At 40.6% G+C, this 25,341-nt stretch overlaps 5 protein-coding genes across 7 annotated transcripts in view; 3 read left to right on the top strand and 2 right to left on the bottom strand.

The window, feature by feature from the left end:
* Positions 1 to 22,472, bottom strand: part of LOC117383448 (trypsin-like) — a 108,580-nt gene extending 86,108 nt beyond the window's left edge. The window contains exon 1 of the mRNA XM_055227885.1: positions 22,469 to 22,472. The gene's annotated coding sequence lies outside the window, so the exon portion shown is untranslated. The remainder of the gene's footprint in view (positions 1 to 22,468) is intronic.
* wu:fe05a04 (zinc finger protein 93) lies at positions 282 to 4,198 on the top strand. Its single transcript, XM_055227871.1, has 4 exons — positions 282 to 289; positions 660 to 1,007; positions 1,616 to 2,559; positions 2,964 to 4,198. The coding sequence occupies exons 2-4, from the start codon at positions 665 to 667 to the stop codon at positions 3,813 to 3,815; spliced, it is 2,139 nt and encodes a 712-aa protein (XP_055083846.1). The 5' UTR covers positions 282 to 289; positions 660 to 664; the 3' UTR covers positions 3,816 to 4,198.
* Positions 4,295 to 8,261, top strand: LOC117384216 (zinc finger protein 235-like). Of its 2 annotated transcripts, XM_055227876.1 has the most exons (4): positions 4,295 to 4,363; positions 4,449 to 4,502; positions 4,716 to 4,950; positions 6,238 to 7,637. In XM_055227876.1, exons 2-4 carry the CDS (start codon positions 4,479 to 4,481, stop codon positions 7,635 to 7,637), a joined length of 1,659 nt encoding a protein of 552 aa, XP_055083851.1. In that variant the 5' UTR covers positions 4,295 to 4,363; positions 4,449 to 4,478. The 2 variants fall into 2 exon arrangements, with proteins under 2 accessions (XP_055083851.1, XP_055083850.1); XM_055227875.1 differs by having other exon boundaries at positions 4,340 to 4,502; positions 6,238 to 8,261.
* Positions 8,207 to 17,462, bottom strand: si:dkey-34d22.1 (discoidin, CUB and LCCL domain-containing protein 1). The gene is made up of 15 exons (XM_033980553.2): positions 17,310 to 17,462; positions 14,526 to 14,747; positions 14,122 to 14,259; positions 13,265 to 13,316; positions 13,112 to 13,190; positions 12,892 to 13,025; positions 12,769 to 12,806; positions 12,438 to 12,626; positions 12,239 to 12,351; positions 11,988 to 12,162; positions 11,525 to 11,620; positions 10,655 to 10,748; positions 10,278 to 10,315; positions 10,092 to 10,202; positions 8,207 to 8,837 (listed from the first exon to the last, which is right to left on the bottom strand). The coding sequence occupies exons 1-15, from the start codon at positions 17,401 to 17,403 to the stop codon at positions 8,443 to 8,445; spliced, it is 1,968 nt and encodes a 655-aa protein (XP_033836444.1). The 5' UTR covers positions 17,404 to 17,462; the 3' UTR covers positions 8,207 to 8,442.
* Positions 17,941 to 23,150, top strand: LOC117384215 (glucocorticoid modulatory element-binding protein 1-like). Of its 2 annotated transcripts, none has more exons than XM_055227880.1 (10): positions 17,941 to 18,184; positions 18,878 to 18,978; positions 19,161 to 19,216; positions 19,300 to 19,421; positions 19,505 to 19,608; positions 20,257 to 20,387; positions 20,548 to 20,694; positions 20,978 to 21,115; positions 21,200 to 21,316; positions 22,246 to 23,150. In XM_055227880.1, exons 2-10 carry the CDS (start codon positions 18,920 to 18,922, stop codon positions 22,692 to 22,694), a joined length of 1,323 nt encoding a protein of 440 aa, XP_055083855.1. In that variant the 5' UTR covers positions 17,941 to 18,184; positions 18,878 to 18,919; the 3' UTR covers positions 22,695 to 23,150. The 2 variants fall into 2 exon arrangements, with proteins under 2 accessions (XP_055083855.1, XP_055083854.1); XM_055227879.1 differs by having other exon boundaries at positions 20,545 to 20,694.
* The last annotated feature ends 2,191 nt before the right edge of the window (positions 23,151 to 25,341 follow it).

Below are 25,341 nucleotides of genomic sequence, written 5' to 3'. Positions count from 1 at the left end.
TAGTTGACCCATTTCACATATCTCAACATGCTTTTAAATGCAATTAGTGCAAATGTACGATATAAATTATGACAAATGCTATTGATATATATATGTGATTAATTTCAATAGGCATCTAAAAACTTTTGCATTTGCTTAGGTGTTTTACGGGGTAAAAGGAATTATTTTAAAAGATATTTTCCTCCTGCATTTCCACTCCTGGACGGTAGGCGCGCTGTCATCGTTTGAAACTTCCTGTCATTGTGGCACTGCATTTGTTTTCCTCCTCTGGTGCTGCGGCTTCATTTAGGTGAGTTTTGTAGATACGAGCAAAAATGTAACTTTATTGTTTTATTATTCCACTATATTTTACCCTAAGTCCTGCCTGATAATCACCAACCCAATGGTAATATTTATTCATCAGTTTATTGAATAGATTTTGTGATAAAACTGTTCTTTGTCAGGTCAGCAACTGCACCTACGTAGCCCGCCGTGGCTCTTAATTGGGAAGTACGTAACAAGGCTGGCACTAAACACGGATTTCTATAGATGCGTTTCCATATTTGAAGGTAAGATGCTTTTTTGACCTGATCAACTTTGTTACCTTTATTTTACCATACTGTTCGCCCCTACAGTAAAGCCATAACCAAATATTCTCTACCTATTGTTTTCCTTTATAGCAGCCATGTCAATTGAATACACCCTTGACATCCAGCTTACTGAGATGGGATTTCCAGACATCGTTCAACCACAAGAAGCCTCAGTCGCAGAGACCCCTCCAAACTGTTCACCATCTAATGATTCTTCGCTAAATAGCACGTCCCAAAAGTCGGTTTCACATCAACAAACACGGAAGCAGCCACCAAGGGCAAAGAAAGCGTATGCAAAGAAAACAAAAGGTGCAACAGAGGAAATGGAAGAGGACTCAGATGACAGCGATGTTTCATATGTGGAAGACGAAGTTGAGGATGATGATGACTTTTGTGAGGAGGAAGAAGAAGAGGAGGAGGGGAGCGATGAAGCAGATGGTATGATCAGTCTTATTTAAACTAGTGTCAATGGGGCAAACATGCGTAAGAAATTATGACATTTTACTCCTATCAAATATAAATGTATTGTCCGTGATATGGAAGCTCATTCTGCCCCACAATACCTTGTTCCTTGTCTATTTGACCTTATCTTTTAAAACATTAATCAACAAAAACTTTATTAAATGGGCACGACATAACTTTTTGGTGGAGGGTCCACCACCTGCCTGTCTCGAGGCAGAGATGTTATTGCTTAGCCTGGAATTTTCCACAGCATTGTATTAAAATGTATCTATCTGCATGATAACAAGCAGGTGCTGCCACAAGAAGAATGGGTGTATTTTTTAGCAGTATAAATGCCACAAAAGTGCAAAATGCAAATGTTTAATGCAATACTGTGGAATATTTCAGGCAAAGCAATAGCTTGGGTGGAAGACCCTCAAACAGAAAAGTTATACACTGAACCTTCAGAAAAAATTCTTTATAAAATCAAACTTTTGATGGTACATAAATAATTGTGTAAAAGTGAAACATTTGCAGTATAAATTGATCTAAAGAAATATTTCCCTGGCTTATTTAATTTTTTTCCCTTTTTTTTCTTCTTTCAGGAAGCTTCCAATGTAATGTCTGCAACCTCCAGTTCACTACAAACTTTAAACTCCAGGATCATATGAACCTGCACACAGGAGCACGGCCCTACTCCTGTGCTGAATGTGGGAAACGCTTCTCCCAGATTCGGAATTATCGTGACCACCTTCGTGCACACGCCAGACACAAAGCCAAGCCCAGGTGTCGCATTTGTCTAAAGAGCTTTGTGAATGAGGCAGATTTAAAATACCACTTGTCTCTGAATCATTTTGAAGATAAGTTTTATGAATGCGACAGATGCAAACGCGTCTTTACCAACGTGGAGTCTTGTCAACACCATATAGAGTTCACATGCATGCGTAAAGTTAAGTGTGAAAAATGTGGCCGCTTTTTTCCAAAAGAGAAACTACTTAGACGGCATTTGGAGAGTAAAACATGCTATGCTAAATTGAAATGCGCAGATTGTCCAAAGATTTTTACCAAGAAAAATGCCCTGCTTAAGCACAGTTTCTCTCACTTGGGCCTATTGCCTTATACTTGTGTCAGGTGCAGGTGTCACTTCCGGCTTGCAAGGCTGTACCTTCGGCATCAGTGTAAGCCTCAAAGCATTCACTGTGTGGCCTGTCTGAGAGAGTTCCTCAATGATCAGGACTTCCAGCAGCACAAAAAGGACACTGGTTGCTGGGGCAATCAAGACCATAAAGGTGATGAGATTCGGTGTTTGGAGTGTGGACAGAGGTTTGAGACTAAAGACGATCTTAAAAAACATGCCGGCGCTCATCAGAGAGTGCTGAAGTGTGCAGAGTGTGGGAAAGGCTTCAGATCCGCCTTGTTGTTGATGTCTCACATGGGAGGTCACGCTGGACAATCCCCCTGTCTGTGCCAAAGCTGTGGACTGGGCTTTCCACACCAGCAGAGCTATGACAGCCACCTGAAGACTTGTGGACAAGCATCTCCACCCACAGTGAGTAACAAGTACTGCATGCCATGAAAATGACTCATCTTTACGTATTGCGTTTTATTTTTAAGTACATGCAGTGGTGTTATTGTTAGAGAGTACACAAATTGAAAAAGAAAACAATCCATAAAAAAAAAAAAAAAAAAAAAAAATCACAGTATGGTAGCAATGGCAAAACTATGTAAATGCAGTGAAGTATAAATAAAAGACAAATATTTTAGCACAGAGCCAGAAGAGGTTTAATTTGATTTTACCTTTTAAATTTCTGCCATGTCTTCTGCTGAATAATGCCCAAAGAGGCCAGAAGAATCATAACTCACAAATTAAATCAAATGGTCTGAAAGTATTCACATGCATGTTTGTGTATTTAAATTCTAACTGTGATGTGTTTTTTTTCCCCCTATTTACAGAAATCGTCAAAAAAGAATCATTCAACTAAAAAGCCACAACAAACATCAACCAGCACCGAGTCTCCGGAAGTATCTAAATTACCCATACCAGCTTTAAAAAAGGCAGTTACCACCTCAAAATCACCATCTTGCAGTAAAGCAAACACAGGATCAGTGGTGTCTGTACCAAGTTTTTCTGTTTCTACAGTAACAACGGCCATGGCTCCAGATAACAGCACTAGACCATGTCCAACAGTTGGGGGAGCATTGAGCAGCTCTGCCTCTCCAAGTCTACAGACGATAGGTCAAGACAACAGTCCAACTAATCAAATGCAAATACCACAAGAAGATCCTAATGACCCCTCTAAAGGATGCTGGAAGCTCTCCCTTGACAAGCCCCCACCACCTGGAGTTAATCTTCTCTTATTTCTACCTGTCGGTCAAACTCAAAACAGTAACCTATTGCTACCGTGTGCAGTTCCTCAGGTGGTGACAGTACCAGAGATCCAGGTTCAAACTACTCTAGCATTAAATGGCATTGTCAGGGAGACACAAGTGAATACTGTGTTGGGAGCTACTTGTAAACAGGAGACAAACCATGGACCTCTGGATTTGTCAAATAAAACATGTCCACAGAAGCCAGACCCAGAGAGTGCTCCTACAGTTTCAATTAAAAGCGAGGCTGAGGAAGTTAAAGTGTCTGCACCAATAAAAAGCAGTGAGGAAAACCAAATGATCGACCCAGATAAAACACACAAGAAAATACCTTTTAAAATATCTGCAGATCAAGCACCAACATCACCCCTGGAAATGGATGGCTTACCTAAGAAAAAAATAAAAATTGAACCTGATTGTGATATTAAGACAGAATAACTTTCTACTGAAGCTTATCCATCTTTTATAATTTTCAACTTTACTTGGCATATTTTGATGTAAGCAATACATTCCAACCATGTTTGTTCCAATAACTTTCCTTGAGTATTATGGGGCTGTACTCAAACTGACTATGCAATCTACAATGTATGACATTTAAATATTCATTAATACTAATTTGGTTTAATGCACTGGATATGTCCCATTCTTTATGTAGCACTAATGCAATGTACTTTCTGTGTTTGTAATCTTAAGCAAGTAATGGGCCTAAACTTGTATGCTGTACAGTGGATACTAGCGAATAGTATTTTTGAATTGTATTTAGTTTACTTATTTATCTGGGTTTTATTGGTATGTGTTGACATTGGGACTGTTTAAATTAAAAAGGAACAGGGGATGTCTGTGTTTTATTTGTCTTTGTTCCATAATATTTCGATTTTCAAGTGTTCTTGTTTATACAAAAAGACTACAACTCCTGTCACGTGGTTAAAGAAATCCGGAAATGCATCAAAATCTGGCGCCGAGCTGCCTCATAAACGTAGACAAAAGTAATGTGCAATAAACGTATCGTATCTTATTCATATATGTAATGCATACTCGTCTGCATGTTCTAATAAGAATTTCTTATCAAAGGAAACGACGCTGATGTAATTTGATGTCATTATGGATAAATACAGACACGACTCTGTAAGTGTGCGAGCTTATTACAGGTTTTGGGGCCAAATTCTCTTAATGGGTTAGCGACCTAGCTTGAAATCCAAGTAATATGCAGCGCTGTTCTCTATAACTTAGTTGAATCTACAAGGGCAAATCCACTGTACTAACATTGCATGAGACTCGAAATATGTGAATTTGTGCAGAGCTGCTAACACGCCCACTTTCCCTCCGATCGTTTTGCAGCATGGACTGTGCTCTTGGATGGAGATGAATCAGTTTATTGGGGAGCTCATGACAGCAGGAGGCTCCCTGGATCATCTACGCAAGAATCCGCTGGATGCTGTGAATATGGCGTGGGGAGCGGCTGCAAGAGACATCCCCAAGTTCAAAAGTGTCTTTGAACCTCGAGCTGAAGTCTGCAAAACTGAGCAGGAGATGGAGGGGTGTGTGGATCCCGGCGCTGAAAAGAAGACGAGAGGTGACTTTAGTAGTACTCACATGTTAAAGTGTATTATCACAGTAGTAAAAGTTAAATCTGTCAACTGGACAAAAAGTTGTAGGAGTGAAGATGTGAAAATGGAAGCAGCTTTTTCCAGTTTCAGTGTAGTTAGCTCCTCCCTTCAGATAGATACACTGCCTGGATTTAACTAGGCAAATAGGTACGAGCCTCCTCCAGTTGGTCAGGTCTAGGTTCAGTAACAGTCTGTGCTCAAAGAATGAGGTCAGCTGACTACCTGAATGTACTGAATGACCAGGTTATTCCATCAATGGATTTTTTCTTCCCTGAGGGCACGGTCATATTCCAAGATAACAATGCCGGGATTCATCAGGCTCAAATTGTGAAATAGTGGTTCAGGGAGCATGAGATGTCCTTTTCACACATGACTTGGCCTCCACAGAGTTCAGACCTTAACCCCATTGAGAATCTTTGGGATGTGCTGGGGGCTTTGCGCAGTGGTCAGACTCGACCATCATCAGTGCAAGATATTGGTGAAAAATGAATGCAACACTGGATGGAAATAAATCTTGTGACATTGCAGAAGCTTATCGAAACAATGCTACAGCGAATGAATGCCGTAATCAAAGCTAAAGGCGGTCCAATTAAATATTAGAGCGTGTGACCTTTTTTTTGACCAGGCAGTGTATTACCAGCAATCTGACCCAAACTTCACTCCTACAGCTTTTTGTCCAGATGACAGATTTAACTTTGGCTTTTACTATGGATCAGACCTGGACAACTAAGGGATTATGCAGATATTATCACAGTATTGACATAATCCTTGTTGTTTCTAAAGTAAAAAAGTCTGGCAATAAACCTATCCACATGGAGAATAACAGGCAGGTCTCCATGCCAAGATACAGATCTGATCTGTATAGGATTCCTCCCTTACTGTTAGAATGCATGTTCTACAAGTTGTTCTTTTAGCAATACAACACCTGTATTCAATAAAGGCATGTTAGAAAGGTGGCAGACACCCCACTAGAAAAGTTCCATAAAGCTTTTAATGACGACTTAAGAATATGCTTGACTTACTGCAATGATTCATGTTTAATTGTATGTGCATACCATGGAGGCCCTCTTAGTCTTTAGTATCATTAATTAGTAGTGGCTATACAATCTTTAATCTGAGTCGTTAATAAGCAGTAGTTTTTACTTCAGAAGAATTGAAAATAAATTGATATTGATAATCCCAGTAGAAACTTATGGGGAAATGCTGTCATGACATAGGATTGTAACTGTGAAACGTGTTATTTATTTGTTTAGATCTACATCATGCTTGCACTTGTTCTGGCTGTCCATCCTCCTGTTCTTCTTTCCAACCGTTTCAATCAAGACCGTCTACATCACCTCCACCACGCATAGACGCTAAAGACGTCAGCAGTACCAGCTCCTGTTTAACTGACAGCACAGACAGTTCAGAGCCCAGCAGCAGCACTTCTGACCTAGCCATTGTTGAAAGGCCCAGAGACAGTGAAGCAAGGCCTGAACCACCTCTCTCTAGATCTGCCTTCCCCCAGACCCCGATATTTCCTTGTTTATGCTGCCAGAGAAGCCTTCAAACTTCTCAACCAGATTTTCCCCTCTCCCATCACAACCTCCACCATCATCACTGCTCACTGGCATCTTGCTTGCCTTGTTCTCAACCCGTTCACTCACACACATCACCTCAGATCACATGCCCTTGCTACTCTTGTCAGCGGCCGTCCCCTTCTTGCAGCCAGCCATGTCCACACAATCAACACAGACAAACACAGCAACAAGAGCCAAAATCGAATACTAATAATAAGACTCCTATCCTGACTGTCCACCCCTGTATGCATTGCACTACCTCTTTCTCAAGGCCGTCACAGCTGTTGCAACACCAGCGGTCGGAGCATGTAGACAAACCATCTGGGTTTCTGTGCACTGAATGCGGCCGGACGTTTAACTCGCACAGTAATCTTCGCATCCATCTAAATGTCCACACAGGTGCAAGGCCATATTCCTGCTCGGATTGTGGGAAAAGCTTTAGCCAATCAGGTGCATTGAAAATACATAGGAGGATTCATACAGGGGAGCGGCCTTATGCATGTGGTTTTTGTGGTCGGGGGTTCCCACATCTGGCGGGGGTCCGAGCCCACCAGAGAACGCACACGGGAGAGAAACCGTACCGGTGTGGTCATTGTGGAAAATGTTTTACCCAGTCTGGGGCGCTCAAGATTCACACACGAATCCACACAGGAGAGCGGCCTTTTGTTTGCAAAATCTGTGAAAAAAGCTTCTCCAACAGATCGGGGATACGCTTCCACTATCGGACTGTACATGGTTTGATCCCTGGAAATCAAGAAGGATCAACAACTCGTGGTTCACATTTGGGCAGGCCTAGGACTGTATCTTCCCCTAGTGTTCAGATAACCAACTCCTCAAGTATGAGCTCCAGCAAGATTATTATGCCTCCAAATGTTTCAGCACAGAGAGGGGACGGTGAAAAAAAGGCAGAGGTTGATGTTGCTCTCTCAGATGACCATAGAGTCCCTCTGCTTTATACATGTGAAGACTGTGGGTTGCGTTTCAAAGATGCCCCTTCCAGGAATAGACACCAGACTTTGGCTCACTACTTTTCTGATGGAAGACTGGGTGAAGCAGGGAGCAAGGAAGTAAGCACAAATGAGAGCCAGGCATAATGGTGACGTGACTTTACATAATTGTAATACATGTAACAATTATTTATATACATTTTAATTTACCTTTATTTTGTTACATGTAATTGTAACAAAAACATATATTTATGGCAACTTGTATCCAGTCACATAATGTACGGTGAAGATTCAGTTCATATCGCTTCAGTTTTATTAGAAAACAGTGATGTTAAACAAGTTTGTACAAAAAGCACAAAAATCATAGTATTACATGGTTATGACAATATATAATACTCAGATGATCACCCTTGATTTCCAATGTTTGTATAGCTCAACGTAACTAGTCTTGAATAAGCACAATGTGCATCATTTCAGTAACATTATTGACAATGTTAGTCTGCCACCTAATGGTCAAAACTGTTCATAGCAACATGTTCAAAAAAATTTACAGTTCAGGGTTTGTTACTTTGACATGATCTTTTTCACATTTTGTAAAATATTGTAAAATTGTGTGAATCCAGTGCAACCACAATTGTGATGAACACAAGTAACACATACATTTCCACAAATTATTAAACATTGCAAATGGTCTTTGTATAAAAGTGCATGTGAAAAATAATCAAATAAGTATACATCAATAAAAAAGCATCTTCTGTGGAGAAATATGTTACAATGGCTCTTGAGTCCTGTTGCACAGTAAACATACAAAAATGCATTGCAACTGTCCAAAGTGCCTTTAGTATTGGCTATAACACTCTCACTGAGCACTACTGTCCACCACTTGAGGTCATTGTCCCTATCCATCTGCCCTGGCCCATTCCATAGTTCAATTGAGTCCTTTCTCTTCAGTTCACAAAGGCTGCTCATATGTGTGCTTCTGTAGTAACGAGTTACAAGACTTGGGTTCTGCATAGATCTCATTGACGAGGCCTGGGTCTGACTTATGGATGACAGGATTGCAGTAGCCGTTGGATAACATCTTATGTGAAGGGCAGTCGTAGTGAGCGGGGTGCGGTGACGTGGTTCCTGAGGCAAGGGCTGGCACCGGGGCACTGTACGTGTTGGACTCCTGGAGCTGGTCCCCAAATGGTGTGGCATACTCAGGCTCTGGTGGGAGAGGCTCTGCATATTCGGGCATTTGGCTCGGAGTGTCATAAAGATTCAAGGCAAAGGGAGTGGTGTAGCCCTCATCAGATGAGGGTCTAAAAGTGGAACCAACTTTCTGGCCCACAGGTTCTGCATAGTCTAGAAAAAATAAGCAACAACAAAATAAATCACATGAGGTACTATTCATTAAGTAATTTTAAACCTCTTTAAAAAGGCACAGAATCTCATATCTGCCCCAGTACCTAATGTCAGCAGCGAGCAGCAGTAGCAGTAGTTTTCAATAAATAAAAATGTCACATACTGTGTAACACCGTGCAACAATTATTGGGCTCTCAAAGCACTGCACACATTTATATAATGCATATGCACACACTGGAGGCAAGGCTGGTTAAGTATCTTGTCCAGATATGCACAGTATTGTTAAAGGCGATGATTGAACCAATGGCCTTTGAGTCAGTGGGCGAACAAGAACTGACATACATAAAATGTGTGAAGACCATTAAAGCTCACTATGAAAAAAAATAGCATCACCATTAAAATGCATAGTAGTCACTGGTAGTGAGCTGGAGGAGCAAGAGGACAGAATGTATTTGAAGAAGTTTGTGTGAATGCCAAGTATTGTGGCATGCTGTATAAAACTTAAAAGTTAAGTTTCTGTTAAGATGAAGAGAATTGTGTGCAGCAGGGTCTTGATATGGGATCTTCATATGCTATTTTTATTAGGTGGTCTTTAATTCAAGCCCTTGATTGTTTTACCAGTGACCCTATGTCCTATTTATCACTGCAGCTCTGAGTAGCTGGGGGAGGGGCTGGTGGAGGCTGAGGGGGACTGGTAGGGGTAGTGGGCCCTTTATCGCGCTACAATTAAAGGGGCTCTTTCAGACGAGCTCCGTGGACCAAAGAAAGGAATGTTTATACTGCAACTGGGTGATGGGCCCAGCCACGGAGAAGAATGGACAGCCTGCCGGGAACGCTGCTTGACTGTCAGGCCTGGCGTGAGCTTCTCAAACTGACCAGTCAAGCCTGAGGCACTAGTGGAGCAGGAAAGATGGAGCGGAGGAGGAGGGAGGGGTAGGCCTGTCACGAAAACACATTTTGAAGTGCAATATATTGCTACAGAAAAATATTGCGATATTCAAGCCTTATTCAACCCTCTCCAACTCAAATCTTATATTACGAAAGAAATTCCAAATCTCCGCAGTAGAAAATCTACATACATTAAATATTGAAAGATAAATCCATATAGTAGGTAGTAGGTTATCATGAGAGGCCTAGGAAGGGGGGGAAGTCCAGATCATTTGGGATGAGCAAAATAAACTGTAGTTTTTGGTGAATCTTAGAAAGCACAAAACAGTTGCAGACATTGATTTCTAGGACAGTAAAGAAGCATACCATTAAGTGGGGGGTTAGGCAGAGCGTCATGTACACTTCGCTCCAGCGGGTACGAGATAAATTCTGATGTTGGACATTGTAACGCCTTTATCTGAAGTGTCTGACATTCCACTATGAAAACAAACATAAGTCATACAAACATTTAGGAGGGCAAATAATAAAAACAAACAAAAGTATAGGACTTACTTGGGGGTAAAGAGTATTTCATTAGTGAAGCCTTTTTCCTAAAACAGATTAAAAAGACAGAATATACTGGTTACATTTGGTTGCGCTTGACATAAATACATGATAAAAGGATGGAGAAATAATATAAATATGAATATATAAAATGTATTTAGCAGCCCTTCAGTATTACCATGAACATACTAAGAATGTAAATTTAAAGTAGTCATAGAACTAAAAGTATAATGCATATAGTAAAATCACACATACTTCCATCCAATGACCATGCTAGGACTGCGCTGTAAAGTGGTAACAGACTGAACAAATAGCTATTAAAACTTATAGACCTACAAAACACTACTACCTATTTTAATCAAATAATCTTTAAATAAATGTGGTACCTTTGCTTCCACCAGACTCCTGCCAACAGACAACTGCCGCACATTATCAGTCCAAGGACCACTCCCACTGCCACTATAACCGGCTGGCTGGAGCCTACAGAGGAGCGCAAGAGTAAATATTTGTACAAATGTGGGAAAAGAATGTAGTTTACTGCAGAGTGTACACTAACAAACTCTAGAATGTCAAGGTTGTGCTTCACAATTGTTTTCTATTTAATCCAATTCAGCTCTACCTATTACACCGGCCTTGTTCACACCAAAATCTCATTATAATCTGATTTCTAACCAATTGTCTGATTTCTGGACGTGATGTTTATTTGAATGACCTGTAAAAAGCCAGATTATCTTATTTCTTTCTGGTCATGTGTGTTTACTCACATCAGATTTTGAATCTTACATGTCATTTAAGTCATCTTAAAGGTCCAGAAATCAGGTAGCTGGTCAGAAATCAGATTATAATGAGATTTTGGTGTGGATGTGAACAAGATTACTTAATAATAATAATAATAATAATGGCTTACACTTGTAATGCGCTTTTCAAAGCCTCTCAAAGTGCTACACTATAGTTATTATTCATTCGTTTCCACACTTGGTGATGGTAAGCTATTATTGTAGCCACAGCTGCCCTGGGGCAGACTGACGGAAGTGAGGCTGCCAATCTGCGCCATCGGCCCCTCCGACCACTACCTATCTTAAATGACATGTAAACTGCAAAATCTGATGTGAGGGATCATGATCAGAAAGAAATAAGATGATTTGCCTTTTTACATGTCATTTAAATCTTATAACTTATAACGAATATTAATCAGATTTTGAGTGCACATGTAACCACAGCCGGTGTGTGCATGGGCTGATAGGAAAATGCCTTACTTAGTCTTGTTTCAACTAATATTGGGCCTTCAGTGGAGTTGTGATTATTGCTTGGTGGCAGTGTAGCAATGTTGACTTTAACAGATGATGTCGATTCTGGAATAAAATAAAACAATTCCATCATTTAGTACAGAAAAATATCTCTTTAAATTTGCACTATGTAACTTTTCTGGTGGAACGTCTGCCACCTGCTTGTGTCCATACAAATGTTATTGCATTTCCTGAAATGTTCCACAGTATGGAATCAAACTTGTATATCTCTATGGAGTCAAGCAGGTGACAAGCTACAGGTCAGATCTTTGGAGAGGCAACACTGCTCACACTCACAAGAATGCACATTTTTCAAGGTATTTTTAAGCAATAAAAACACTTATACTTAAATAACACAAAACGAAAAGGTAGCAGGATACCCACCAAAAAAGTTACATAGTGCCCCACAAATGTACAAGCCACGCACATTTACCTGCATTTGAGCGGGTTTTTGGTGTAACCTTGGAAACAGGACATCCCATGACCTGCACCTGTAATGTAGCTTGACCCTTCCAGCTTGTTGGGAGGATCCGCACAAATCGGGCCACAACTGAAGGCGCCAAACTGTTGAGCACCCTAAGGTGGCCATCAGTGTAAGCCTGAAATACCTGGAAACCATGACAACCAGGTTACTTATTGATGGCAAGCTCAGATTATTTGGTTAGTTCGCTCATTATGACATACCTTTTTTTCTTTGGTGAGTGGATCTTTGTATAATTTCCAAATCTTTTTGTCTTTACTAAAAAGAATACTATAAAAATGCACATAGTCTTCATTTGAAACTGTTGTGACTAAGTCTAGAAATAAATAGGAATTGTTAAGTAAAATTCATCCCTGAACAGAAACAGTCCAGCAGACTCTAAAGAAACCATGTTAAATTTACCTGTTATCATGCTTCTATCACTTAGCTCCAACTCAACCCAAGGAGAAGGGTCTTTATATTCAGATTTCCAGGAAATAAATTCATGACGAAATCCTCGACCCGCCAAGGACCAGAACTTTCTGAGCTCTGGACTGTTTGTATCCACAGAAGAGGCATTTGAACCAGATATCTGCAATATACTTTTGCAATCTGTCAATAAACAAATAAACTAATTTATACAGAGATTTATATATATATATATACACATATGTATAAGTTTACAAATTAAACCTTTCAACATATAGTCAATTAGATACAGTTTGCAAATGTTTTAATTAATTCACGTACATACCTCGGTTGAAAATAAACTTCTTTTCTGACAAAGATCCCCTAAATCAAAAATAAAAATAAATGGAATTTCATACTAAGAATTGTATTTTGGGAACAGTGTTGTGTATAATAAGAATAAATTTACATTTTAGACAGGACTCCATTGGCAAACGTGGATTCATAAAGTGTAAGACTTCTTTCTCGAGTCACAGTAACACGACCTCCGACAGAGTCAGAGATGACCCCAGCATGAACCGCACCTTTACACAGCACTGAGGTCTGCGACAGACACACAATCACATTTACACACTTTTACCATTGTTTTGATGGTACGTGGGAATAGGCACATAGTGTTACACACTCACATCTCTGTAGCCCTGCTCTGAGCTTCCCCAAACATCACCTGTGACATTTTTACAGCCGGCAGGACAGTACAGTGACCCACTGGACAAACAGGGGCATGAGACATGATCAGCAAATGTAGAGACCTTGTTGGTGATGAAGGGTAACTCACTTACCTCAAATACAGTGAACTAAAGTGGGAGCCTCGTTGTAAACAGGAAATGAGCTCTACAAGAGAAAACATACAAATGTGTGTATGAACTGTGGCCTCTCAGATTACATAATACCAGCGTATTCACTGTTACAGATACAGAAGCAGTGTTCTATATTAGGACATGAGCTGTAGTTGTGGTGAGTCTTTGTTGGAGTCCCTGTTGAGTTCACGGGTACAGTGTGATCACTGCTCACAGACAGTGGTCTGTGCCTCACCATGAGCTTAGCTCCAGACGCAGACAGATCCCACAAACAACAGGCAAAACAGGAAACTATGAAACATGCTGAGCAATATGGATGACCTCAGTCACAAGAGAAATAAACACTAATTAAATTTAGGTGTCCAGACAAACTGAATATGTCTTACAAACTGGGGATTTCATCTTAGTGTGATGAAAGTGTGATGATGTGGTGAAATATCACATTTGTAAAAGTAAAAACATTTGTTTAAGTCCCTCCTTCCCCCTGTCTTAGTGGTGCATTAGTGCTAGTTAGCAGGCAGTTCATGTGGGGGACTGAGTGAAGAGTGGGGGAGTGGGTGAAAATATTCCTCCACAGACTAAAGCCTGAGGCCTAGATCCATTCAAGGCTCATAGAAGGAGCAGAGCTGTCTGAGCAAACATGCCGGAGCAAAGACAATCATGAGGAGTAAATGCCAATAAGCAGTGACTCATACACACATTAATACAGCAGACTTATGTTAAAACAATACAGACAATCCACCAAAAGGGCTATTGTTACACATAAATATGCCTTATAATGTTACATCATATCAAATACGAATCATGATTATCAAATTGACACAAAGTTGTTGTCATACCTGGATGGAGGTCAGTTGCATAAGACAGTAAAAATCCTCGTCCGGAGCGGTGCGTGCCCGACATAAATGTTATCACCACTTCATTACTACTCAGTGTCACATTCCTCTGGGATGAATCCAGCTTCCCACAAACGGGACCTGGAAATATCAATCACTTTACAAAATGTATAAACCACAAAAAGGCAACAGGCATATTACTTTTCTCTGAGGCTGAAATTAAGTCCTTATTTTGGTGTGTTTTTTATATTTCTATGCCCCCAAGATATGGCTCATACACCTGGGTGAAAGAAATGTATGTGTCAGTCTATTGCGAAACTGTCTTCTCTGTTATTTATGTGTCAATGCAATGGAATGACAAGCTTTGTCACTGAAAACCACTATCAAATTAGGTTAAAGTTTCTTACCCAGACTTGGGTAGCCGATTTTATCTGTGATTACAAGTGACCCGTTGCTGCAGCCTGGACTATTTTCAATGTCAAAATCTCCGAACAGTAGGCGCAGCGTCCTTCCTTCTGGCACTCGAAGCCTCCACTTGCAGAATATGTTGCTGGGATATGTGCCTGGATAGTTCTGAGAGGCCAAGGTCCCAGATTCTGCTCCAAGAAGTGTGTGTCCACAGCCATTTCCTACAAAGTACAAGTACAAATATAAAGACATTTGACTTTGTATCTCTTTAATCAGGGCCTAATTTGCTCCTTTTTTTGCTGGAACATATTCTGTCTTCTCTTGATTTCTGAACATAGGAAACAAGAAATATTTTTGTAGCGTCCGGCAATTATTTGAGACAACTCCAGTGGTTTGTTATATGTCTGTTATGGTACATTCCTCCAGTCCATGAGAACAGTCAAGTGCTAAAATAACTACTTTACAATGTAAGCACTGAGAGTTACTGTTAATGGTGGGTGATATGGACAAAAATTTATTTCTTGATATTTTTGGGGATTATCTTAATAACAAAATTCAGACAATATTTTAGTTTTATATTGGAGGTGAATAATTTGGGAAAAAATTGATTTGCAATTTGCGATTTGATTTGCAATTTATGTTTTAATAAACAGAAGTCAGTTCAAAGTTTACATTTTAAACACATCCTGAAGAATTAACAAAAAGACTAAAATAAGCCTATGAACTGACAAACTAATACAAAAAAAAAAATCATTTCAGAACATGTTTGCACAGATCTAAACTATAGGTTTAGCAGTTTTTACGCAGAATAAGATTTAGATTTTTTGTTTGTGGAGGAAATGATAGTACTGTGTGATATGCCAATTGCATTCATTCAGACTGTGATTTCCACTCAGTTGGGATTAATCTTGCAACTCTATTTTACATCAGAAATTTACTAAATTGAGTCTGTAAATGTAAATGCACTGTATAAGCAAGGCGACAGTATAATCAACCACTGAAGAGTAGAAATATAACTGTGTTCCCTAGAGCACACTACAAGTTTCTGTTGCTATTTTTAATCAGCTCTTTTTGCAGCATTTTCATATTAAACAATATACTCATTATGCTGTTTTTCAATATATCTTCCACCTCTACTACTTACTGTCTGATGAAAATAACACTTTCAGCTGTAATAACATAAGTAATGCATCCTCCTACTTCCTCCCAGAATTCTTTTTGTTTTCTTTTGAAAACTTTTCCTTGAGATGAAGTGACTAAATCAAATATTTAGGGCCCCTGACCGTAATGAGTCAAACAACAAACACATTCCCACATTGGTTAGACACTGTGGGGGCAATTCCACAAAACATCCAGTACTCAAGTGGTCCAGGAACTGTCTAGATGGAAAAGGCTTCATCAACTATCTAAGTCAACACACTACTCCTGCTCTTCCATATAAGGATTTTTGACATTTGCTCAATGTAGAGAAGATAACACCTTGAATCTCTAGGGGTGGTATGGAAAAATGTATATCAAGATTAATTGTTTGTTTTTTTGTGAGATTACAATTTAGATCATATAACAACATATGAAGGATACATGAAGATTAACCAAATGGAAAAGGGTGCTAAACTCTCTGTTCAAACAAAGAAATAGTGACATGTTTTATCACCACGTTGCCCAGCCCTACGCAGATATACTTTATTTCAACAAAAATGGTTACAAATCTTTATCAGTTAATTGCAGGCTATATTCAGATCAGCTTTCATCCTTAAATACCATGAAGACTAAAGCCCCACCTACAGTTCCCCACAGGATTGAGTGGAAATGCCGCAGTGACACAGACAGACCGTGAGCAACAGATCAAGGGTCTGTCACCTTCCTGTAGAAACCACAGGCAGCCAGAGAGGAAGTTTAGTGTAGCCCTCCCAGTGCTCAATAAAAACAATATAGTGTACATTTTATGACATAACAATGAACATCTGTGCCAACTGTTAACTTTTGGAAGATAATTTCCAGTGAGAAAATACCACACATCCAGTGTCCCCCTGCAACATTGTTCAAGGCTTTTTTGACATGTCCACACAGGTCCACAGAAACAGACAAGATGTTCTCCTGTGTAACAGTTACAAAAGTGGTCAAGTCCCCCATTACTGACAGGAAACAATGTAGACTATGTCTATATAGAACTGAACTCAATAAAGTAGTTTCTTAGTTTAATAACATTTGATTTGGCCGGATGTTATTGTAAGCCTATTTCAAATTATAAGGCATTTAAGCACAAACCAAGAATCATAAAGAGGAAACAGATAGATGTAGACATTTAGGTACAAAATGTTGTTGGTTAGGATATAGTTTGCCAAGTATTTTTCTGCATAACAGTTTGTGTATAATTTACATTATAGCATGTAATAACAAATATACACTTTATACACTGTTTTTTGCATTTGTTTTCTGGCAGCCTATGAGGTAAATGTATCTGCTCTGCATAGACCTATTTTAAAATAACACCAACACGGTATTACATGCTATTATAAACTATTTAATGTTTGTCACTGCTTCCAGTTTTCTTAGCCGCTCATTACTGCTGTTACCCTGAAGGTACAGTTGTTGTTGTTTATTATTATTATTATTATTATTATTATTATTATTATTATTATTATTATTATTATTATTTATTGTTTGATGTATAATCTAATAGACTCCTTGGTAAAATACAGTCGTGCCAAAGGGGCAGGAATAGTTAAATAAGGGTGGTTAAATCTAACCTTTAAAGCGCTACAAAGAAGGGTTTTTCTCACCTTCCTGTCCACGGACAGCAGCAAAATAAAAACTAAAAATAATCCAGACTGATGTAATGAGAGTCTTTACAGCATCTCCGGTGGTTTGGTACATGTTTTCCAGAGCTCGAGAAATGTAAGGTGCAACTCTGCAAAGTCAAGCTGTTTGTCCCATGAAAGTTTGGGCAGTGAGGGCGGGCCTTTACTGTTGGTCAATTTAACTAAATATCTTATTGGTTCGTTTTTCACGTCAATCAAACAAGGCCCGGAAGTCCTTTTCCGCGGAGAGGCGGGCTCTGGGGATCAGCCCAGACCTTTGGCTCTAGGCTGTAAACTACAACTGGTACATTGTATTTTACCAAACAGTGGCAGAATATCTCAAACTAGGCTATCTTAAATGAAATAAACCAAAGACGCCAATTGACACTGACCTATAAAGTGTAAAACATAGCATCAGAAGTGACTTTCACGTGGAAAGCACAGGACGCAAGTGAATCCTGCCATCTTGTGGTAAGATACGCGCAACAACAAAAATAATAGGCCGAGACTGCGACCCAAAAGAACTGTTCATTTCTAGATATATGCTATATATATATGGGGTTATTGGTCTATGATACTAAAGTAGGCAAATATATTGTTTAAAACTTCTATTCAACCAGACATACTGAAGACTGAAGTCTTGGCAACAGGAAAAGGCTGAATGCTGAGCCCAATCCTGGCGCTCAGAGCAGTGTGACCGATTTACGCTTTGCGTGCGGACTACGACTTCTCGTGACACCGGGACAGATGCTTCTCAGGCAAATGCTGCCTTCAGTGCAGGAAGTGCGGCGAGGGAACATAGCGCATGCTCCCCTAACTCTGTGACAGGCGGATGAGCTGTCTATTGCTTTAACGCGGTAAGTCCACACACAACAGAACCAACTTGTATCGCGCTTGTTGCTAATTTGATTAAATTACGGATACACTTTTTAAACAAAGCGTGTAAAACGAACAAGACGCGCTGTCCCAAATGTGCGCGTGACGCTCCGACGTCACTGAGGGGATGAAGCTGAGCGCGCACGCAATTAGTTCGCTATAAACAGCACAAGCAGCTAGACTGACTCCTCAGGCTTTATTGCAGTACTATATGTGTAGGCTACCTAGTACAAAAATAACACACATTTTGACTAGTTTAGACTGCTGTTTTTAGAACCATAGCCTAACCAAGTTTTCCTTGGCTGAGAAGTGTAGACGGCCAACTGTAAATCTGAATAGGCTTAAGCTATAAAAGCACATTACATTGAACACCATCACAGACCATTCTGTACACATTTAAATAAAGTAGTTTTTGTAAAATAACTGTTTTTCACAAGGCTTTGGGTTTCTTATGGGCCTAATCCTAATTTTGGATTACCCTTTTCTTGTATAGATGTGTATAGATGCCATAGACTAGAGGCTATAATTTGGTCCTTTATTTACTATAGTGAAAATTGTGTCCTGTTTAGATCTAAATATAGGGCATATAGGATTTTATTATAACTGAATTATTATTGATTATTATTGTGTGCTTTTGATGATCAATAATTGTCCATGTCTTTTGGTTGTGTCAGCTGAGGCCCACGCTGAGAGCACATATTTAAGGTAATCTCAAAATGCTGAAAAAAGAAGAATCCTCCCCAGTCATCCTGCACCTGGAGCCTATCCTACATGGGTAACTCAATGTGAACTGTATTTTGATGTTGTTTTCTGTGCCAGTCAGTTTTTTTTATGAAATATGCCATTGGGGCTCATTGGTTTAGAGAACATAATTCATGTGTTGTCCCTGTTGAAACTGCAAAATCTATGCTAAACATTCAACAGTATTGATACTTGAGATTCTGTCGCCTCCTGCAGGATTAATAACGAAACTGCAGGGAGTGGTACAGTCTTGGCCATAGAGACCCACCATGGTAAGTTGTATTGGATTTTTTCATAAAATCATTGATGAATTATGGCTACACACATAGCCCATAATTTCTCCTGTTATCGTTAGATGAGAGTAAAGCTGAGGGAGAGGAGACTGAGTATGGCTATCCCATCACCTGTGGAGACAGCAGTGCAGTTCTTCTGATTAAAAAGTTTGTTTGTCCTGGAATTAATGTGAGATGTGTCAAAGTAAGTTATTTTTTCCTAATTAGTTATTCTCATATATATTTTGTTGTACTTAATTGTTTATAAGGAACACTTGTGTTTTACAGTTTAACAATGAACTTATTAGTCCCAAGCAGTTTGTATATCTGTCAGGAAAGGCTACATTGAAGGACTGGAAACGAGCCATTCGACTGGGTGGAGTTATGCTCAGGTGATCATACACAGTTGGATACATACTGCTTCCAAGTAGGCTAGTTAATTGTCTTGACTATTCTTGATTTTGAGTAAAAGATTGTAAATATTTTTCTTTCTTTTTTTTCTTTTTCTGTCAAATGAGAAAATACAGAAACTAACAAGGCAAATAATTTTAATTCATTTCCATAGTTTTCTTCTGTCTGGTTTATTATGTTGCAAAGATAGTGTTACATATAGTAGGAGAATAGATCCAAATGCCATGGACATTTACAGTTTCATTGGGGTGATTCCACATTTGACCCTTTCTCTTTCCTGTTTAATGTTGTGGTTTAACTGTACTAAAGAGACACACAACCATCACCTTTCTCATACATTTCATACATACATGACTCTTGGTCTTGTGTCAGTGTTTCACAGTACATTCCAGAGTCTTTCTGTAAGCTGTGTTTTTATGGTAGAGCCAAGTGCAAGCAAGTTGCTAAGCAATACTTACCCTTTATCATGTTTGCACTTGTTCTTGGTGCCATTGTGATTTAATTTGAATCGCTGTCAATGGCAAAATCAGTTATTGCGTTCTTGATTTGTAAGAAGTGATTTTCACTCTTTGTAAACAGATTTTGAAACACCAAAGATAATGTTTTTTCTATCCTTCTCTCTTATAAAGAAAAATGATGGACTCAGGCCAAATAGATTTCTATCAGCACAGTACTGTGTGCAGTAACACCTGTCGCAGCACTAAATGTGATGTGCCGATGAGCAGAGCCATGGTCCAGCCCAGCCCTCCGAGTGTGACAGGTACACTCACTACACTGCACACCCACAAACACTGTCAGTGTAGCAGAAAATACTTATCTTAATACCAGCAGGAATCGGTACGGACATGTCTCCTTCTGTTTTTGCACATTCTGAGGTAATGATTTCTTATAATTTACTGTTGTTGTTTTTTTCTCAGGAGAGGATTTTAATGATGCAATAGGGACTGAAGAACATTCAGAGGTAAAATCTGGTGCAGAAACAGAAGATGGTGCTACTGCAAACCAATCCCCTAAGCTAGCTACAACAAATGGACATCCTGCCAAGAGAGAGAGAAGTGACTCACCAGGTAACAAGGACCAATATACTGACCCACAATAGAGCGCCTGATAAAACAGTTTAGATTCATACCCTGAGACTGGTAGTGAGCTACTGAAAAAAAAAAAAAAAAAAAAAAAAAAAAAAAAAAATATATATATATATATATATATATATATATATATATATATATATATATATATATATATATATATATATATATATATATAAGTTATACATGCATACACCTTTGCCTACTCAGATATTTTACTCATCCCACTTAACATGGTTCCTCTATTTTTACAATTGTCCAGATGGAGTACTAAGTCTCTGGAAATCTGTGGCGGAATCTGGATTAATGGGAAATGTCTTGTCAAGTGTCCAGACTAAATTATTATTGACTTTAAAAGAAATCGAGGTTCGGGGTTTGAATGATGACTTACAGCTACAAGGTGAGTTAGATCAAACTCTTTTAAGCCTTTTTCACCTTCACAGTGACAATGCCATAAAAAAACATTCTAATATATATTTGATAGATGCCGTCATCCTTAATACACTGTGTGAGATGTTTGGACTTTGTGAGTCAGTGAAGCAGGCTGTGGAACTGAGGCGTAATTTAAATGAAGAAAACAGAATCGACAATCCTTTTTATGGTAAGAGTGCAAGTGTATTGTGAGACTGTGAATAACAATAAGTGTGTTTACAAAGGTGTTAGACATACATACAAATACATACAATTTGCATAAACATAAATACTTAAAGGAACCACATGTAAGATTTTGATTTTAAATTCCATAAAAATGTCCCCAAATATGAGGTAGACATATTTAAATCATATATAGGTTTTACTGATAACAATTGTAATGTTGATTTATTCGTAATTATAAAAACATCAGACATCATGGCCAAGTTGTTTATGTTATGTTTATGCTTTGGATCTCAAGATAATTATCCAGTCAGAAAGCAGAATGAGCCTCACATGAGTCTCTCATTTGGGTTGCCAGTTTCAATACTGAAATCCAGATGGTTTAAACCTAAAAGGACTCACTTTGATCTGAAACCTCACTACCTAAACCTCAGCACCTGCAGCCAATCAGTGCTTCTGTTACTGCAGTATATTCTGTCCTTATACTGACAATGAGAAAAACTTCAGTTGTGATTGTAATATCGTTTTCAAAACTGTACAGTTCCTTTAAATTTAAAAGTAAAGATAAATGTGAAGATCTGATTACTCAGGGTGAATGTTCCTTCAGTAAGCCTCTTAGAATTAATTAATTAAAAATTGGGACTGTTCCCGTAGTAATTATCAGTTTAAAACAAAATATATTTTAAATAGTAAAAAATCCTCAAAATGTTGCCTATTCATGGGTTTCAGCTTCCTTTTATATGGTGCCATTTTGAACACGATTGACCTTTCAAAAGATATAATATCTGGCTTTGAATTCTTAATTGCTATGACAACAATCCCAACTTTTCACCATTCAAAAACCAACAGATAACAGGACGCTAAAGCCCATGAATATTATATAACTAACATATATTCTACATTTCTCTAATTGAAATTATTATACCCTTCTCACAGGAATGAATAGGACTTTGAAAAAAAGAAAGAAGATGGAAAAAGCCTCTACCTGCAAAGCTTCATCCTCAAAACAACCACGACTTCTGCCTCACGGGTCACCGAGCAACTGTCTTAACATACTGTCGCCGGTAACAACCAACCCAGCGATTTTTCCTCTCTCTGCTTTTGGCCTGTCCGAGCACAATATAAGCCCTCTTCACTTTGGCCCTTTCTCTGCTCTCATCTCCACTGACGCTGCAACATCTAGACAACTTTCTGACAAGTCGAACATGGATGGCCAAAAAGTCAAACTGGAGAGGAGGGTGAGAGAAAGTAGTAACTTGAGACGACAAGGTGTGGATGAAGAGGACAGAGGGGGCAGAGGGGTGCAGAGGGAGGTGAGACAAAGCACTGGTACTTTTGAGAAAGAGCTGCAAAATAGAGGAGAGGAGGCAGAAAGCAACAGCTAACATGACACCAGTGCACAGAAGCATCAAAGAAACTTAAGAAGGAATAGGTGCTCTCAAAGTGAAGTATTACAGCTGCGGGCAGACAGACCTCAACTGAATTATTGATGTGTATGACATGATGGGACTAATATTGTCTGGATTTGGATGACATCATAACGTTTAATATGACTGGAGTGATTAATTGGATGAAAAGAGACAAAATAAGTGCTGTTAATACGCTGATTGTTTTGGTTTGATAAATATCGCATAAAAAGGGCATTCTCACTAATATTATAATATGATATGGCATTTCATATGAAGATACCATGTTATCCTGTCCCCATCTGAACATAGTCTGTATATAAGCCGAGTACCCTAGTATTTGTGACATTAGAGCCTGAAACAGTACATTTGATAAACCGTTTCTATTTGGGTTTGCAGACATTGCATTTGAAGGTAGCAATTGAATATACTGTATATAGAGAACAAATACACTAATCAGTTTTTATTGCTGAGTATTGCTCATAAAATATTCTTGTTAGTCTTTGATGAAGTAAAATGCAATTTATATAAATATAACTTTTTAAAGATGTATGCTGTATTGTTGAATTTGTAATAGATTTGTTTGTTTACTTGTACTGTATAGAATAGGTCAATTTATCAAATTAAGTTAAACATCTATGCAAGAAAATTAAACTACTGGGATATATGTATATTCATTTTCAAGTGTGTCAATCTGTGATTTATAAATATGGCAATCATGGATTTCAGCTTTCCCCCTCCCCGAACCGCCACCTTAATGTGGTGGAGGGGTTTGAGCACCCGAATGATCCTGGGAGCTATGTTGTCGGGGGCTTCATGCCCCTGGTAGGGTCACCCATGGCAAACAGGTCCTGGGAGACGGGTCTGACTAAGAGCGGTTCAGAAGCCCCCCATGAAGAGAAAAAGAACAAGGCCAGTTACGTCGCCCGGACTGGCGTTACCGGGGCCCCACCCTGGAGCCAGGCCTGGGGTGGGTGCTCGGCAGCGAGCGCCTGGTGGCCGGGCCTTTCCCCACGGGGCCCGGTCGGGCCCAGCCCGAAGGAACGACGTGGGGCCGTCCTCCCGTGGACCCACCACCTGCGGGAGGAGCCATGCGGGGCGGGTGCAGAGAGATCCGGGCGGCAGTCGAAGGCGAGGACCTCGACGACCGGATCTCCGGACATGGAGACTAGCTCTGGGGACGTGGAATGTCACCTCGCTGGGGGGAAGGAGCCTGAGCTTGTGCGGGAGGTTGAGCGTTACCGGCTAGATATAGTCGGCCTCACCTCCACGTACAGCTTGGGCTCTGGAACCCAACTTCTTGAGAGGGGTTGGACTCTCCATTTCTCTGGCGTTGCCCGCGGGGAGTGGCGGCGAGCTGGTGTGGGCTTGCTCATTGCCCCACAGCTCAGCCGCTGTGTGTTGGGGTTCACTCCGGTGAACGAGAGGGTCGCGTCCCTGCGCCTTCGGGTTGGGGACAGGTCTCTCACTGTTGTGTCGGCCTACGGCCAAACAGCAGTGCAGAATACCCGGCCTTCTTGGAGTCCCTGGGAGGGGTACTAGACAGTGCACCAACTGGGGACTCCATTGTTCTCCTGGGGGACTTCAATGCCCATGTGGGTAACGACAGTGACACTTGGAGGGGCGTGATTGGGAGGAACGGCCTCCCCGATCTGAACCCGAGCGGTGTTTTGTTATTGGACTTCTGTGCTAGTCACAGCTTGTCCATAACAAACACCATGTTCGAGCACAAGGGTGTCCATCGGTGCACGTGGCACCAGGACACTCTAGGTCAGAGGTCGATGATCGACTTTGTTGTCGTGTCATCTGACCTCCGACCGCGTGTCTTGGACACTCGGGTGAAAAGAGGGGCTGAGCTGTCAACTGATCACCACCTGGTGGTGAGTTGGATCCGCTGGCGGAGGAGGAAGTCGGACAGACCTGGCAGGCCCAAGCGCATTGTGAGGGTCTGCTGGGAACGTCTGGCGGAGCCCTCTGTCAGGGGGGTCTTCAACTCCCACCTCCGGGAGAGCTTCTCCCTGATCCCGGGAGAGGTTGGCGACATGGACTCCGAGTGGGCCATGTTCTCCACCTCTATTGTCGATGCGGCTGCTCGTAGCTGTGGTCGCAAGGTCTGTGGTGCTTGTCGCGGCGGCAATCCCCGAACCCGGTGGTGGACACCGGAAGTCAGGGATGCCGTCAAGCTGAAGAAGGAGTCCTATCGAGCCTTGTTGGCTCATGGGACTCCTGAGGCAGCTGATGAGTACCGGCGGGCCAAGCGTGCCGCGGCTCGGGCAGTCACAGAGGCAAAAACTCGGGGTTGGGAGGAGTTCGGGGAGGCCATGGAGGAGGACTATCGGACGGCCTCAAAGAGATTCTGGCAAACCGTCCGACGCCTCAGGAGGGGGAAGCAGTGCTTCACCAACACTGTTTACAGTGTGGGTGGAGAGCTGCTGACCTCGACTGGGGATGTTGTCGGGCGGTGGAAGGAATACTTTGAGGATCTCCTCAATCCCACTGTCACGTCTTCCGAGGAGGAAGCAGAAACTGGGGACCCAGAGGCGGACTCGTCCATCACCCTGGCTGAAGTCACTGAGGTGGTTGGCAAGCTCCTTGGTGGCAAGGCTCCGGGGGTGGACGAGATCCG

This window comes from Periophthalmus magnuspinnatus, chromosome 16, assembly GCF_009829125.3.
Source record: "Periophthalmus magnuspinnatus isolate fPerMag1 chromosome 16, fPerMag1.2.pri, whole genome shotgun sequence".
NCBI classification, from domain to species: Eukaryota; Metazoa; Chordata; class Actinopteri; order Gobiiformes; family Gobiidae; genus Periophthalmus; species Periophthalmus magnuspinnatus.
Note: the sequence above shows the minus strand (reverse complement) of the source record. Positions and strands in the feature narration are given on the sequence as shown.